Raw genomic sequence first — 17,412 nt, 5'->3', positions numbered from 1 at the left:
GTTCTTCGCTCCTTGGAGGATTTGCGCTCCCTCCAGCAGGTGGTAGCAGCCTCCTTCAAGCTGTGCAGCTCTGCTGCCTGCTGCCGCAGAACTGCTGCCCGATGATTCATGTCCCTGCCTGCCCCTGGCCTCGCTTGATCTCCTCACCCTCTGCTGCATGTCTGAACTCCCCTGAGGAGGAACATCTTCTGTTTAGGTCCAGACTATGCACTAAATTTACCAGCGGTGTGAATCACAGCAGGAGGAGGCAACGGCGCAACATCACAAGGACACATGACATGTCTTGCTTTTGTATATGATTTATTCCTCACGTTTTAGTAAGCACTGTCACGTTCTACCCATCACAGATGGGTGCTTCATAGATGAAATAATTCAGGGATATGCTTCCTAAATACAGAATTCGGGATGTAATGCTTTGTCAAGGCAATAGGATTAGCTGAAGCAATGACAGGTCGCAAACAGGCTGTATCTTCAAATGAAATGGAAACTCAGTCTGCTTTGTATTTCCACAAGAAGTCCTCTGCTATGCCAGTGTAACATGATAGTTTTGTGGCTGCAATAAGATTATCTGCTGACATATGACTTTTGCTTATTAGCAGTTGAGTAAGCTACCTCCCTAACTTAGTACAAGTACAAACATCTTGTAATTATGAGTGGTTAAGTGCTATGGAGCTTTTTGTCTGTTTATTTTTATTGTTGAGGATTTTCTTCTTTTAATATGTAGCCATACTTTCATTATTTGTATTTTAAAACTGTGGTCTTATAGGTGAGGACTTAGATTGAAAGAGTTTTTGGGGTTTGGTACTCTGTATGAATAAAAGAAATGCTGGGGAAAGCTCTGTTTAATAGAGGAGGTAAGAAAAAGCTTAAAGACAAGCTAAAAAAAAATCCCATGGCTTTCCCAACTGTGGCTCCCATACCAGGTATGAAAGGTAAAGCTTTAGACATATTATAAGCCACCTAAAAATGTAGCAATGAACCAAAGAGTTTGGCTAATATGCTTTAGCACCTGTGTTTGAGTATCTGTTTGGGTGTTGCTGGCTTTAAAACTGTAACTGGACTTGACTATTTTTTTTTGTGGTGTTTTGCATGGTTGGGTGTGGACCTGTGAAACAGGTCCTTTGCTTGAGAACATGGCAAGGCAGAAAAATTCTGCTTTTCACCAACAAATCTCGCTCAAAACTCTTCTGTGCCAGCTGTGTTAAGAGCCCTCTCCATCCAGGGCAAGCAGCAAGAAGACTCACACCATTCAGGCAGGGTTAACTACCAGGCCTAGCTATCTCCTTGTCCCACCTGAGCAGCAGCAGACGCTTTAGGGAAGACACAAGATATTCTGTGTTGATCATTAGATGCTCTGTGTTGATCAACTGCACCCAGCTACATGGGTGCAGTTCCCTAGGGTATTCCTAAATACCATCATGGTCTGAAATTCTCCTTGCCTTCTGTAGTTGCATCTAGCTTTGCCCTTGCAGTAATGTAAAAGCCTTAATTTCTCTCTGACACCTTCTATATCTAATAGAAAATTTTCTCTTCTTCCTTTTGCAAACTTTTTTGATCTTTGCTGCCACTTGTTATTTGCTATTCAGTCTAGGAGTTATTTTGATCCTTTGGTGGTGGGAAGGAGTGTTTACAAGAGATTTACAAGCTTTGAAGTTAATGCTGTTTTGCTTCTGGAGCATGTCACAGCATTTAAAGGCTAAACTTACTCTTGGATCTGTGGTTTATGGCAAATGAATGAATTATTGCAACCTTCCTTTTTGTGTTTTTCTTGGTGTACAATGAGGAAGAGGCTTTCTGGGGTTTTAAACACTTCCAGGTCTTCAAGTCTGTTTCTCAGACTTTTGATAGTGAGAGCTTTTCCTTGAGGAGTGAAGCAGCCACAAACCCTTGGATGTAATGACAAAACCCACAAAAGGTAACTCCCATCCACGCTGAGACTGTGCACTGCCTCCTTGACTGTGAGGTGACGATGGTCCTGACCAGCCTCACCTGCACCCCCTCATTCTGACCAGGTGCCTGGGACTGCCCCTGCAGCTCAGCCCAGGCTTGCTGGGGTGGTGCTGTGCCCTGACACTGAGTAAGGCTTTAACTTTTCGTTACCTTACTGGTTAAAGGAGTTTGGGTTTGGTCAGACTGTTTCAGGTGTCCCCCGAGCAGAATGAGCTCATCCCTCTCAGACTTGAACATGCTGCTGTGTCTGAGGTGAGAAGTCCCTTGTGCTGGTATGCTTTTGCTGAGTTGAGGGTGCAGGTTCAGGGGGTGAAGGAATGCTTTCCCCTGTCTATGTACATTCCTCCTTGCATCTTGCTCTGAACAACAGCTGTTCATGTTCAGAATTAATATAGCATTCCTGGTTTTTGGAAAGAAATGATCACAAGATCTACCTCCAACATGTTCCTTCAAGGAATGTCAAATTTCTATCATGAAAGAACAGAAAGCCCAAATAAACAAAAACCCCTTTGAAGGATGGGTTAGACTGCCTGAGTTGGGTGTGTTAGTGGCTTATTTAAGCATTTAAAGCTCTTTACTTAAGCAGACTCCCATTATTCATGTAGGAGCTCTCTCTGGTGGGCTTGAAGAGGCCAAAGGTCACTCTGGTGTTGTGTGTGAGGACAGCAGGCTGCTCTTCAGAGGTTTGACCCTGCTGCTGTAGCTGAGGCATGGTGGTAGTCTCACTGGGGGGTGTTGTATCACAGTCTAGCTGGCATTTCTGCACGCTCTCTGACTCTGCTGAAGTGACTGCTGCTGTAATAGTGTCACAGCAAGGGGTTTGGAGACCTGTGCAGTGTGAGGGCAGAGTTACTGATCCTGCTTGTCTAGCACTGCTCTGTCATGGCACATACTGGTGAGGCACAACCCAGCGAAGGAAAATCTGCCAGAAGAGGAACTAGCAGAAGAGAAACAGGCACAGCATGAGTCTGGTTGAAGGCAAGAAAAGAGCACAGGTAGGGAAAGAGACAAAAGGAAGAGCACAACCTTCCTGTCTGGGTGGGTGTGGGCTGCTGCATAGGGTTCAGTTGTCCTTGTCACCTCAGGAGCAGAGGCTCCTTCCCTGACTGGCAGAGGCAGGCTAATGCCAAACTAATATGTTATGTATTGCCTGAAAGAGCCTTGACCCTGCTGGAAGCTGACTCATGTGATCTTGGTCCTTAGATTTGCTGAGAATTCTCCTGAAAAATGGCCAGCTCTGTCTGAACAAAGTGAGAGAAGCTGTGCCCTTCTCTGACCCTTGGATGGGCAATGAAATGAGATATCATCGTCACTTTGCTTTCCAAAGGTAGAAGCTAATAAGTTTTATGGCTGCTGACTTATCAACTTTCAAGGTATAAAGGAGAAAAAGGAAGAGAATTTCTTTCTTTTCAGCCTTAACATCTAAAACGCAGCACTCCAGGATTATCATTCATAGAGGTGGTTACCATGAAGCTATTGTTAGGTGTGCTGTTCCTTTGGTTGCTCTCCTCAGAAGGTAAGTTTTGGAAGGCCCTTTGAAAATTTGCATTGCACAGTATTTGGGAATATCTATTTTTAGTTGCAAGGTGGGTGTATAGCAGGAGTTTTAGAAGCGGGATGAAGAAAATCTGTGAGTAAAACTGTGATCTTAAATGCAGTTTTGGCTATGTTTGATCATTTTTTGATGAAGATGTATTCATTGGTTTGCACTGTTCTGGGGATAGACTGTGCTAAGGCACTGAGGCATTCTGGTGAGACAAACATCACCAAACAATTAGACTAGCAGTGAGATCTGTGCCAAAATGGTGCAGAAATTCAAGCAAGGAACAGAGGTTTTCTCTGAATTCATAACTGTGATCATCTTCTTTTCAGTGATAGAAGATTAAGTGAAGGGTTACTCAGCATTCTGGCATTCCAGGCATTGTTCAGATTTCTGTAATATTCATGGTAGGGGGAGTCCTTATTCCCTATACTGGGTCTCTGAAGTCCATGTTTGGTGCCAATGATATTTTTGTAGGTGCTCAAGACTGAAAATGCTGTGTATGCTTTGGCTTTATTGGCTCTGTGCTTCAGGTCTCTGCCTGTAAGAAAATAATGAATAAAGTAATAGTGCTTTACCTTAGCAGTAGGCTGTGATGATCACTATCTTCAGAGGATTATAAGGTGCTCTGATAAATAATAAACTGTTAGAAGGTTTTGGTTCCTGAAGTAATTAGAAGAAATTATAACAGCTGAGCTTTTTAATTTAGTGAAAAATATGCACAGTGGCTGTAGTTCCTCTGAAAACTTTATTCAGGAAAAAGGATGTTGATTGATAGCAGCCTATAAGAATTGTTTGCTGAAACATATTAACTGTAAGAGCAAGGGAGGAAGGAGTTAGAATCTTTCTCCCAAATTTTGGGAGAATTGTCTGAAAAATACTTTCTTTTTTATGTCAAGAAAATTGAAAATGCAAGTTAAAATTATTCAATGGTATAGTAAGAGAGTAACTATAATACTGGGAGTAGCAGGAGTTAAAGTTTTCCTATGGAAAGTGTAAATCCAAAACAAACTAAGAAAACTGAAGAGGTTAAAATTTAATCAGCCAACACAAAAATTAATCTGAAGAGAAACAATGAATTATTGCTAAAGGAATGAAAACCAATAAATTATTTTCCAAATTCTTCTGAAAGATGGAGTCTGTAGGACTGACTGATGTATAAAAGAAGGCTGAAGCCTGACAAATTCTTTTTGTCTCTGGTGTCCTTGCATAACAGCTTAAAAAAGGCCTTGCCCACCAAGCCTTTCAGCACAGGCAACAAGAGGAGCAATGACCAAATCCTTGAACAAACTGATGACAAATAGTAAAAGAACTGCCAGGATTAGATGATATCCACCCAAGGGAGTGAGCCAAGCAGAAATATGAATGTGTCTATTTTATTAACTGTGATGCTCATATTGATCTGTGTTGGGATGTGGGCTCTGCACATGTTCAGAAGTGATCTGGATAAGGGTGGATTCTAACTTGTTGGTGCAAAGCTATTCAGGATGATTAGAATGAAAATTTAGACTAAGTTTTCCCCTTATATATTACTCTTATCTATGTGTGTGCTAAGGTGAATTCTGAATAGATACTGCTTGGCCCCAGAACACAACTGTCTGAAGACATCAGTGCTGATGATAGTCAGGAGAAATTATTTCAGGAGTTAGCAAGAGCACAGCATAAAAACCACATTGCTGCTGCTGTGTACAGGGCCATGGTTCACCTGCATCTTGACAGTGGTCTGGATTTTTCATCTCAAAAAAGATGTGGTAAAACCTAGGAGGAGGATAAAGGGGAGAGTGGTCAGATTTAGGAAAAAAACTTCAACATGAGATCAGAGAAACTGTCTCTTCAGCCTGGAGAAGAAGGGATAAGTATATGATAAAAAACATACAGGCACATGCAAAATGGCAAATTTTGCAGAAACTAGGGAATGACTACTCTTTACAAGAACAACAAGGAAACAATCAGGTTATTAACAAATGAGAAGTAGTTTTTCCAACATTTAATTGAGTGATGAAGCATCTTTTGCCACAATTCTTGGGGAAACCAAAAGTGTGAAAGTATTAGAAAAACAAATAGGCAAATTTGTGGAAGAAAGATGGGAAAGGAATTCACCAACATTAAGTAATTGCTTGCTTGGGGAGCACAGTAGTATGGATAATTGGGAGGTTAGAAAATGGAAATATAACTGTATTTTCCTTATTCTTTGCCTAAACATCTGCATTTAGATATTGTCAGAGGCAAGATCCCAGACTAGACAGTCTTTAAGTTTGACACATTAAAACTGTTCCTCCAACTCCCTGAGTCCTGGAAGTTGGGACTGGATCCTCTTTCTCTCTCAATGTAATCTAAGCAACTATTCTCAAAGGTAGTTGACATTAATGTTAAAATTCTCAGATACAGAGTTCCTGCAGTAGATTTGTGTGATGCAGACAAGTCCCTCATTGCTTTTGCCTCCAGTATCCCAAACAGAGTTGGGGTTGTGTTTATTGTCCTGAGTAAAGCATCATCAAAACCCACAGACTGAACAGGCAGAAATGTTAAAAATATGTCACACAACAGCCAGGAAACTGTCTCAGCCTTCTACAAAGTAATGTAAAAATAATGTACATGGGCAAATAGCTCATGGCTGAAACCCAAGTAGGGAAAAAACTCCACGTATAGAAGTTGCTGCCATTCATTGAATATGGTCATGTAGTGTGGCACAGGTGACAGGCTGAGGTGGTCATGGGGAGCAGTAGTGGCTTGTGTCACCACACTGACAGTGTGCACAGGTACCCATGTCCCCAGAGGCTGCCAGAGCCCCCTGCCCGTGCCAGGCACATCTTCCTGCAGTGTGAGCACCCCTGGCTGCCCTGCACCCGAGGATGTCTCACCTGCTGGACTGAGCTGGCTCAGCTCTTACTCTGTCATTGACACAGAAAGTAAGGTGTACAAGCCAAAAGTACTCAGCAGGGCTAAATATTCCAAAAATAGCTCCTGACTGTTAAAGGACAATTATTCTAATTCTGTATAAGACTTGCTGGATGCTGATGGCTTCAGTGGGGCAAGCAAGAACAGCTGAGAGCGTGCTTTGAAGTTCAGCTAACCTGGGCTTTGTGGCTAGCTTTGTGGAAATTCTAGAATAAACCAAAATCTATTTGTATAAATCCAAGTGTATACTCAAGGAAAGAGAGTAATGTTTACTGAAACATCTGCAGGCCTAACTCCTGGCTCCACAGGCTATTTTGTCTGCCAACACTCTACTAAGAGAATAAATTGCAGCTGTTTCTGTATCACTATGGCAAACTCACAACAGTATTATGCTGCTCCCTGACTGTGGAAGATGTAGATTAATGTGAATTGCTCCTTTCTAAGGAATTCACCTTGTACATGTTCAAACTACTCTAAATTTGGATAAAATGAGACTATAGCAGTGTATGAAATATGCTGAAGAGGAAAGCAGGTAGAGAAGGTCTGTGAAAGATGGGGTTATTTGAGGGGATCCACAAGCAGTTCATCACCTGTTGCTATAAATTCATCACATTCCACTAATTTCAAGAGATATCACCTGCTTATAATAACTAAAAGCTTTTTCTAGTATACAAAATCAAAGAAAATATGTTTTCTTACTGGAATGAGCCTCATCTTTGGAAAGGAGGGCAGATGAGAAAGGTGCCTTCTCTCCAGATTGTGTGCTTTTAGGTATATTAAGTCTTATGGAGCTTTTTTTTTTTCCCTAAGGTTAAAAAAAAATATATAGCATAACCCTTTATTTAATGTTTTTAAGGTAATGCAGATGATCAGGAAGAATATGAGAAACTAGAGGTAAAGTATGAATACAACTTTCTTTTTTTTATGTTTTCAATACCTATCATTACCTGTCAAGCTGTTGCTTCCTCTGAGGCAGGCAGAAGAAGAAAGAATGCAGCTTGTTGCTCCAAACTGCTTCTGCAAAGAAGAAATGCAAAGCCAGTGAGTCAGCAATGTGATAGTGCAGCTGCAAGATTACAGAACGTAATCAGGAAATGAGGTTTTCTCCGAGCAATGTTTGTTATTAGGTTGCATATCCTGTATGTAGGTCGTTTGTGGTTAGCACTTGTTCCTAGATGCTCTGTTGCTCTTTTAGAAACACAGAATTAAACTCTTATTTGCTTTATAACAGTGCAAATTGTCTGCATCCTTAAAGTCCTCCAGCTGGGCATTAGGGAATGTGTGGGGACCCTGGTGGCCTGTGTCACTATATAGATTTAACCTTTAGATATTAGGGATCGTCAGACAGCTACTCATGGTCATTGTGATGAGGGAATCCCTTGCCAAGTCACCTGGGGAGGCAAGGATTGCCTTTCATGTCCCTTTAAAGAACTTGATGTTGGGCTGTGCCTACCATAAGGATGTAGGATGGCATTGAACAATGTTCCTGATGGTACTGAGCTGTCTCTCATGCTGACTGAATATCACTCACATCCTTGCCTTCTCTGATCACCTGGCCAGGTGTTGTTAAGGAGCCAGAAGTGGTTCATTCTGCCTTTCCTGTTGCATATTGGAGGTGTTTTGTTGTGTCAGTTGGGTGCCCCTTGGCACACAGAGATGCCTGCAGTAGCTGTCCTTATGACCTCTTCCAGATTCAGCAGTCACTGCAGCAGGATGTGTTCAGCACATTTCATTGTTTGCTCAGGCCCAGTGCTGTGGCAGCCAATAAGAAAACTGAGCAGAAAGTGTCAAGTTCTAGAAGAGTTAACTGAAGATGCAGCTGTCCAGATCTGTGTTCCCATGTATTTCTAACAGATGTGTAATTGTTCTTTGAAGTTGTTTACATGAGTAAAATCTTGGTTGCGTGTGAGAATGGAGCCTGTAGGACCCCTCATTCAACAAATTTGCGTGTTAGATTTAAGCAATCAACCATATTTATTTGTTTATGTCTAAGGCTCTAAGAAGCTTGCAGTTTTCATGTGAGCAGGCGACATTCCCTGAGACCCCTTCATCTTCAGGTTTGTGTTTGATATTTTCTCTGCAGAGGCTTTCCCTCACAAAATTATTTGAGAATGGGCTGGGGCAGAAATCAGCTGTTTGTGGAGATGCCTATGTATGGGATTGACTGAAGTGGAGCTAGGCTCTATAAACTCCTTAGTTTTTTGTTCCATTTGTGATTACTTTTCTACCTTTGTTTCTTCAGCTGATGATTAGGGGTGCCACTATTACTTCAGTCATTCTCAGAAGTGTTTTTTGATCTTTTCTTGCTTGATGGTTGAACATTTCAGTGCTTCTAAACACCCAGAGTATTTGCTGAACACCTGAGTAAAGATTTTCATGCTTTCTGACTAATTTAAAACCTCCAATCCAAGTGGTCAGTATAGACTTGTTACCATTTTAGCCAGCTTTGTTTTAATATACTGCTGAATGTAACCTTCTTTTGGAGTTACTGTGTTAGGGATTTTTTGTAACCTGAAGTCTTGCTTTTCCGCAGTTCATGCTCTAAGGCCAGCTGACATTAAAGCAGTCACTGCAATAGGAAGTTTTCAAAGAGTAAGTACAAGCAGGAAATGTGCTGAATGTGACCCATTTCCTCTGTTGTGATGATGAAGTCCGCTGATGATGTAGTTTGGGGTCTCAGGGTGTTCAGAACTTCAATCTTTCCACAAGCATCAAAGACTTCTGGTGAAAAAAATGGCTGGAAATACCTGCTGTTCAGTGTTCCAATATGCCCTGAGTCTAAAAATAGCCAGCTGACTTCGTGCAGGAGGAAATGTGATCACAGTGTTCTTGCAGAGAACCATGATATTTGATTAGAGTGCATGGATTTTCCTAACAATGAGCATAACAGACTGAATAACTGGAAGAAGATGCTGGGAAAATTCAAACTGGAACAAACACAAATTGTTGAGAAATCCAGTAGATTTTCCACCTCATCAAGTGTTTTCTGTAGAAACAGGTTTCCTACCTGGAAGGCAGAAGGTCTACAAGAATCATAAATATATGTTTCTGCTGTATAGATCAGTAGGTAAAGTTCTCCTGCCTGTAATAATATAGTTAGATTTGGATGATCTTTATTTGTCTGAATAGTTGGAAGTGAATATCTGAAGCTGATTTGAGGTCCAATTAAAAGCATTTAAGTACAATTCTCATGCTTTGAGGAAGTGTAGAAATGCCTGTAGAGCAAAAATTGATAGCCATTGGAGAGGCTGTGACTGTGAAAAATGGGGGACAGTCTCCCTTATTACAAAACAACTTTCAAATTTGAGATGGTATCCATGAATACATAATACTTTTCCTTTACAAAATCAACACTTCTGGACTCCTTGTGAGTACCTCTCTCTTTTGAAAAAAATGATTGTCCTGAATGCAAGGGTGCTTCACCCAGGTGCACAGCCCTTTGGACCAAGTCTTCTTTGTGCTGGTGTCCTTGTTGCTTGTGCGGGTGTCGTAGAAAAACATGTAAATGATCTTCTTTTAGGGAATGTTTGCTTTCCTAGAGTAAACATCTCTGTTTCCTCGTGAAATTCTCTGAAATCAGTGAAGTTCCTCTGTTGATGTAGTTTCTTTTTAACAGACTCTCTTCTGTCTGAGTGCCATCTATGTAAATTATCTAAATGACTTCAGGTCATGTCCCTGGTTGAAAAGGAGTGGGAGTAGATCCAGAGATATTTGGCCCAGAATGGCATTTCATTTTATGGAATTTGATTTCAACAAATCAAATTCTATTTTAAGCCATATATTAAAAAATTATTAATGAAAGCAGTAACTAAGAAAGGGTTACCAGATTATGAAAATACACTGCAATAGGGAAGTTCTGGAAAATAATCTAAATCTGTGAGTGATTACAACATAATGGAAAGGAGTATATAGAAAACAATACTATGTCTAACAGGACTAAAATATGGTAGGAGAACAGCATACCTAGGTCTAGTTTACACTTTAGTTAATATTATTCTTATTGCTTCTTTGTTCACAGACACCAGGATCTGGTGAGGATTTACTCCAAAGGTAAGAATTAATAGTTAGCTTTTATAAGTTTCATTATCCTAATCTCTGTAGTGTCTTAGTGCGGGAGTTAGGCCCAAGCTTTTTTTTTGTTTTGTTTTATAGAGAGGATTTTGAGACACTGAAATGTTCCCTGTCCTTTGGTAACATATTTTTTGTACTTATGCAGGATATAGAATTATCTACGGGTTGCAATACCCTTGATTAAGAATCATTGCTGTGTGATAAATCCTAGGCAATAAATATAATAATTCACTAGTTAGAGATAAGAAAGCAGGGATTTATCAGAGCTAAGAAAGAACTCAGTAATCCAGATACCCTGGACTACTGATACCCAATCTGCTTGGCTTATTCCCAGTGCTTCATGGACAAGTTTTACACCATTTCCTTCTCCCATGCCCCTTCAGCAGCTCCAAATCAGTGAGAGAACACATGGCTAAACCTTGTAGTTGCAGGTCTGTGCAGATCTTTTGAGTATCTGTGCAGCGCTAAATCCTCATCTTTTGATCCTTGCAGATGAGGATTTAGTGCTGCACAGATAAACTTTAAAGATTAAGTTTTTTTAATGGTTGCAAAAACATGTGTCCACTTGTACGTGGGTATACACGGAGGGGCCCTTGCATCACTTATACCTACGTGTAAGCAAGCACAAGTACTGCAACATGAAGAGGGTAAAAAGACAAAAATTTGAGATCTGAGACTGTGTTCTTACTCAGCAGTAGCTGATGACATGACAGTTTTGGGGAAAGAAAGGCCCCATTCTTACTTGCAACAGCTGCCATGAATTTCACTCTGAGATGCAGCATAACTAATAAGAAATTGAGGCTGTGCTGTAATATAATTTTTCTTTGAGAAATGGAATAACAGGAACTTCCTGTTTTCTCTTCCCTTTCTATAGCTCAGGAAAGAACTTCCTTGAAATAAGCATGGCAACTTTAGCAGGTGCGTCTTGCTGTCACACTAAAACTTCATCAAATTAATTTAACAGCTTGCTGGCAGGAGCTTCAGGGCTCTGCTGGGCTGCAGAGCATGTGCAGCACAGGCACACAGCAGGGGTGTAAGGGAAGCCTGAAGGGTGGTGTACCTGGGGACATGAGTACAGCCAGCTTGGGTTGTCCATGATGGCTTTAAAGAGACTGTGTTTGACAAACAGCAGTGAGGAGGGGATGTGACAGACTGCTGCAAGATGCTTAAATGCCCAACAAGGTTTTTTGGCCTCTTATTTCTACCCACTACACAGTCTCTGCTGGTGTGTTCTTGTGGCCCATGCTGTCCCAGTGAAATCTTGTATGGATTTGCCTGCCCAGAACTGCCATGTGCTTAGAATTTATACTGGGACTGCCATAGATGCTCCACATCCGGGAATTTGTTGTCTGTCTCTGAAGTCAGCCTTTACTTGCTTAAAGGGTATTGCAAGTAGAAGTTTCATGCCCACTGAAATGCTGTGGGCATGAAATACATGGCTCCAGGGTCCTGCCCTCCACCTCATCTTCCTTGTATCTTAACTCCTTGTTGTGGTGTCTATTTCCCTGTGAAAGGGGTTTAAAACATGGCAACTCACTGGTGTTTTATGAGTCTCCCTGGGTAACCTTTCCCAGTAGCTTCATTTCTACAGCTGCCCTATATTTAAGCCCACCTACGATACTTGTGGCTGACATGAGATGGGGACAGAGGTTTTTGACCTGAGTCTGAAGGCAAACACAGACATCAAGCCTTCACTTCACAAGGTGAGGAATAGGACCAAGGAAAACAGCTGCAGAGGGGCTTAACCATACCTCTCATGCTTGCCAAGGGATCCTCAGACTTTACATGCCCTGGTGCTGTTTTAGTCCAGCTGTGTTTAATGAATCAGCAGAGTAGCAGTCTGTTGGATGCAGAAATCTCCTAACCTGTGTGTGTCATTCAGCTCTCATTAGCACCTTCAACCCCTCGGTCCTACATCTGTCCCCTCCACCTGGCACAGCAGGAGAGATGCCAGACAGTCAAGCCAGGTGAGTCTGAGGGACTTTTGGCTGGGCAGTTGGTGTACAAGGGGAAGGATGGAAATCTTTGCTACACTGTGCTCAGTACTGGCAGAGGCTGTCATTGTTGCTCAGTTGGCACCTGTCAGAATCAGGAGGAACAAAGCCCCACTTTGGGGTCTGTTCTATCACCAGAGTTAAAATCAGGTCTCTTTTATAGCTGCAAAACAAATTTTTGGCTCAAATAGAAGTTGAGGTGTGCCTACTAAGCTGCTGTTTTTATCTAAGTGCACATGTCTGGAAGTCAGGTAGCTGAATATGAACTAATCACCCAAAGCTCTCTGGGTAGCACAGTGAATTGTTTAATCATAACACATTTAGGAAAAGATTAATCCAACCTGAATCCTCAAAAGGTGTTTGATTCAATGGTAAAAACCAGCCAAAGCTTTAACCTTACTGATGCCTTCATAATTTCTCTCTTCCTTTCTTCTTTTCAGAGACCTCCTGCATCAAGCTGAAGAAATAGTGAAGCTCATGAAAGTGGATCAGGTTTGTTTAAAGCACAGGACAATTCAGAAAGCATGGTGTTGAAGCAGAAAAAGGTAGAAAAGTGGTTTAATACTTAAACAGTGCTCAAAATCTTTCAAAGCAAAAAATGCCATTTCTTGAGGTTAATGGACTTCAGTCTTTCTGTTGTAATTAATAATCAATTCTGTGCTTTTCAAGTACAGAGTTTTTTTTCTGAAAGTATCCCACCTTTTTTGCTTTTGTCAAAGCACTGAAGAGCTTGGTAGGGAAGACAGCATGTTTGCTTTCTGTTGGCTAAAAATGTGAGACTTCTGCTAGCTACACTCTGTAACTCTGTACCAGTATTTCTTAGAAGTCAATTCCAAAATAATAATTCTCAGTATTTGTCTCTTCAGTTCCTTTTTGGTCTTTTAGAAACATGTTTTCAAAAAGGCCAATAAAGACCTAAATATGCTTTGGTGATGCTGGTGAGAGCTTGAATTATCCCTTGTGGCTAAGTGCTTTTTAGGTCCCATCCTGCAGCTTTAAGCATTCATTTCTCCTTTATTCTTAACCATAATGTTATTTCATAAAATAGTCTTGAAATAATGAGAAAATATAATTGCTAGGGCCATTCTGCTGTTGCCTCTTTGCTCTACAGGGATTTAGCATGCATTTTTGTAGAACTGTGTGGTTCTAACCAAGGCTCTTCAGGATTGTACAGCATTGCCTAATAAACAGAGCACATCTGAGCAGCTCTCAGAATTTTTTATTCCAGTCTTTGTCCCACTAGTGTGACCCCTCTCAGCAGTTCATATACAGTAATCCTGTTGGCAAGATGCAACAGTGATGGAAAGAGACAATATCAAGTTCTGTGCTAAGCTGCCCATGCCCATCTTTTCCAGTAGTGGCATCCTATGGCAGCAGCAATTTCAGGCTCTATCCTGAGCTTCTTGTAGGTGTGTGTTCAGCTTTAATTGCAGCACTTGATGCCTAACTATCCATTTGCTGTGTCCTCTAAGAAAAAGCTGGATGGTTTGTCAAATGGAAGGGACCAAGACAGTGAGGAACGGGCCGTGGACTACTGCTTGATCTTGCTGGTTTTGAACCCAGAGCAAATTGTGTGTGAGAGAGGAAAATAGCAAATAGATCACCTTCCTTTATTTTTTTCTCCCAGATGATAGACTTCCAAAATGACTGGAAACTGATCACAGTGTTTTTTAGTGCTGAAACCTCATGTTCCTCCTATGCTTCCACACAACTGGTAAGTGCTTTGTGAGGTGGTTTAGCAGTCAAGGCAGGTAGTTAAGACACTTTCCCATACTCTACTCTCTGCCACAGGGAACCAAAGGGGTAGTTAGGTGTGGGATGTTGAGATGCCTTGATCCAGTGATCGAGGCATTGCACATAATTTTGTGCATTAAGTACAGATGTCTATAAATACAAAACAATGTGTTTTGTATTTATAGACATCTGTACTTAATTTGCCATCCCTATTCTGAGATGTCTTAGTAGAACAACTGGTTTCCACCTTCAAGTATAAAGATACTTTTCTTCTCTATCCCTGTCTTTTTTTTTTACTATATGTCAAGTTCTCTATTTATAGGCAGTTAAATTACAAGTCTAATTCCCATGTTATTTACTTGTTGCTGGCTGAGGCTGAATTTAGAATGCAGTGATTCTTAATAACCCTTCACAGCTCAACACACAGAGTTTGTGACTTTTAGGAAATGGATAACTGTTTTTTCTACTAGTTTTGATGCCCTTTCTCCTCTCATTTACAGCAGAGCTGCATACAGGAAAACCTGGAAAAACTTACAGCTGTCTTGGATTTTTTGTATAAGAAGGTAAGACATATTCATCAACCCTGAATAGCTGAATACTTTGTGTATTTTTCCAGTCTCCTCTACTAGACTAGAGCTTGTATCACTCTTCACATGACTTAGAACACCAGTCTCATTAACATCAACCCACTGGCTCTGTTTGTTTTCACTAAGTGTTTTACTCCTGTTTTTAAAAATCTGACGCATGCAAACTGAAAGGATGGATGGGTAACTGCTCTGTTTTGCAACACAAGCTAATGTACCACTCAATCTTTGGGTATTTTAAAGATGATTTATGTGAAAATTGGAATTCATCTGTCTAGGTGTGAAAGTTATGTTTAACAGGGCTGTTGGTGAAAGTAACTGGTATGTAATTACTGGTGCTGAAGTGTACAGGCTGCTAACTCCCTGGTGATGACTTTTACAGACCAGGGAAAATATCCATTAAAATACGTATAATAGACCTTTTTTCCTATTTTGTGATAGTTTAAAAATCTCAGCCTTTCTGAAGGTTTTCTAGCTGGCTGAGCTAAGAATTATCTGCTTATCTAGGATGGTTTCTGGGAAGCATTCTGTGCTGTGTCTTGATCTACTAATGATAGTAGATTAGATGAGAATAGATTTCTACTAAAGCAGACTATAAACTGTTTAACTGAATTATTTCAATAGCATCTTCCATTAATTTTGTTTTGCTGCATTGAAGGCCTACAGCATATTCTAAACCTGCTACAGTTGGTTGCATCAGACCCCAACCACTCGTTTTTCTCCAACTGACTTCAGCAAATGTTGTGTATGGGGGAAATTCCACCCACACATTCTCTTCAGATTCTCTCCACTATTATTTCCAGAATCTGTTTATGTGCAGTTATGAAAGTGAAAGATCATTATGTAAATGAAAAGCTGCTTTCTGCAGAGGGGAGAGGTGTGGTGGGTTGCATGAGTGCTTGTGCTATTATGCAGGATGATTCGTCCCCAGCTTTGCATTTCTATGTTGCCACAAAAATGGTAGTCCCAAGTTCATTTGAGTTCAGTTTAGTTGGCTGGTGGCCATTTTGGTTATGTAAAATGAATTGCTGTGTCTCAGTCAAAAAAGCATGGTCACAAGTACTTTATAAATGATGATCCTAGATTGCAGGCACAGGATCAGGGTTCAGGACAGAATTGGCAAAGACTTAGGTCATTGATTTTACGTAGGCAGAATCTCAGAGGTAATACATGTGAAGTTCTAGACGTAATTTACCATAATTGCTGCTTGCTGATCTTTAATTGCAAATCTAGCATGAATAATTTTTACTTTATAACTGCAGGTTCCCAAGGCCTTCGTAAATCTAGTGGATTCCACTGAGCTCACAACTGCCTCTCTTGTGTGCCAAGATTACAGTAATGCCAGGTAACAGGTTTCCTTAACTTCTTTTCACTGTCTCCTGCTGGTGTTCAACAAATACCTATGTATATGCACTGACTTTATGACTGAGATGCAGTCTGTTGAGCTGTTTTTCTGCCCTTAATACAAAAGTACGTAAAAGATTTTAAGTCTTCACTTTGTTTCTGATATGCTCTCTCTGAAAGATATATTTTTATTAGGAAGCTAGTGCTTTTTATCCTATCAAATTGGACAGCATATTTAAATATCGGGTCAGAGTTATGGAAAAAGAGAAAGCCTCAATGCTGTACAAGCACTATTCACCAAGAGCCAAAGCACTGGTTTGTTATCAATGGTTTTAGCCACAAATCCAAAACACAGCACCATATGGGCTGTTTTGCAGAAAGTTAACTCTATCCCAGCCAGACCTAGCACTTAGACAGATTATGGTCACAAAACTGCATCATCTAGCTACCCCCAGTTTTTTGTTCAGTGATACTTTTGTTCTGCAACTCTCAAGTCAGAAGCTCTGTAGGGGCTTCGAAAGTTTGAATTTCTACATATCAGTGTTCACAAAATGAGCAGCTGATTTTAAAGAACGTTTTTAGGCTATTGGAAAAATTCTACTTAGGCTTAGGGTATGCTAGGGTACAACATCCAAGTTGTTAGTTCCTTATGGTGACTGCATCTATTTATCTGTCTTGCTCAGTACTTTGTAACAAAAGCATGAGTAGTTTGTGTCCCGATTTAGTATGGAGTAGGAGTGTGCACATGAGCAATTATGATGGAGTAGTTTACAGCTGGTGAGATTACACTTTGTCTTACTCCATAGTAATTTTTTTCCCTGTGCCGTGGCATAGGGCACCATATGTACTAATATAGTCATCCTGAAGTGTTTCACAAGCTTTGCAGAGATGTTCTGATGGAACAGGGGAAGAGTTCTGGCTGCTATGTAACCATGTACTTGACAAATACAGGGAGAGGAGAAGCATTCCTTGTCAGAAGAGACTGAATGGGGCACTCTAGCTTATTTCTCCTGCACAAACATGAAGGGGTAAAATGTGAGAAATGTGGAAAAGCTGTGTTCAGGACTATGGGCCTTGCCACATATTGAAGGCCTTAAAAATAAAATGAAATGGATCTAAATTTTTTTTTCCTGTGAGGTATTACTATATTTGCTTTTGTACTTAAAGCAATTTTCTTTCTTATTGTCAGCATGCTCTCATAGCTGTGTTTATCTGATTGATAAACACAGTTCCCACTAGTTAGACGGCCTCAGTCCCAGATCCTGTCCCAGATAAGGACCTCGAGCATTTGGTTGCT

The 17,412-nt window shown here is 40.7% G+C and overlaps 1 protein-coding gene and 1 long non-coding RNA gene across 5 annotated transcripts in view; one reads left to right on the top strand and one right to left on the bottom strand.

Moving 5' to 3' along the window:
- The first annotated feature begins 2,054 nt into the window (after positions 1-2,054).
- Positions 2,055-17,412, top strand: part of PLB1 (phospholipase B1) — a 78,397-nt gene continuing 63,039 nt past the window's right edge. The window contains exons 1-14 of one of the 4 annotated variants that reach the window (XM_064414495.1): positions 2,055-2,202; positions 2,556-2,633; positions 3,154-3,277; positions 3,364-3,466; positions 7,245-7,282; positions 8,382-8,445; positions 8,922-8,980; positions 10,407-10,438; positions 11,334-11,377; positions 12,342-12,426; positions 12,894-12,945; positions 14,081-14,167; positions 14,688-14,750; positions 16,034-16,116. In XM_064414495.1, coding sequence (XP_064270565.1) covers positions 3,418-3,466; positions 7,245-7,282; positions 8,382-8,445; positions 8,922-8,980; positions 10,407-10,438; positions 11,334-11,377; positions 12,342-12,426; positions 12,894-12,945; positions 14,081-14,167; positions 14,688-14,750; positions 16,034-16,116 — 656 coding nt within the window. In that variant the 5' untranslated portion in view covers positions 2,055-2,202; positions 2,556-2,633; positions 3,154-3,277; positions 3,364-3,417. Of the gene's footprint in view, positions 2,203-2,555; positions 2,634-2,672; positions 2,946-3,153; positions 3,278-3,363; positions 3,467-7,244; positions 7,283-8,126; positions 8,247-8,381; positions 8,446-8,921; positions 8,981-10,406; positions 10,439-11,333; positions 11,378-12,341; positions 12,427-12,893; positions 12,946-14,080; positions 14,168-14,687; positions 14,751-16,033; positions 16,117-17,412 lie in introns of those variants that run through there. The other 3 variants (XM_064414496.1, XM_064414498.1, XM_064414497.1) reach the window with 3 other exon arrangements.
- On the bottom strand, positions 3,906-8,025 carry LOC135297204 (uncharacterized). Its single transcript, XR_010359251.1, has 3 exons — positions 7,780-8,025; positions 7,336-7,405; positions 3,906-4,031 (listed from the first exon to the last, which is right to left on the bottom strand). It is a non-coding gene; the product is annotated as an uncharacterized LOC135297204 (long non-coding RNA).

Source organism: Passer domesticus, chromosome 3 (assembly GCF_036417665.1).
Source record: "Passer domesticus isolate bPasDom1 chromosome 3, bPasDom1.hap1, whole genome shotgun sequence".
In the NCBI taxonomy this organism is placed as follows: domain Eukaryota; kingdom Metazoa; phylum Chordata; class Aves; order Passeriformes; family Passeridae; genus Passer; species Passer domesticus.
The sequence above is the reverse complement of the archived record's forward strand: the minus strand, read 5'-3'. Positions and strand labels throughout refer to the sequence as shown.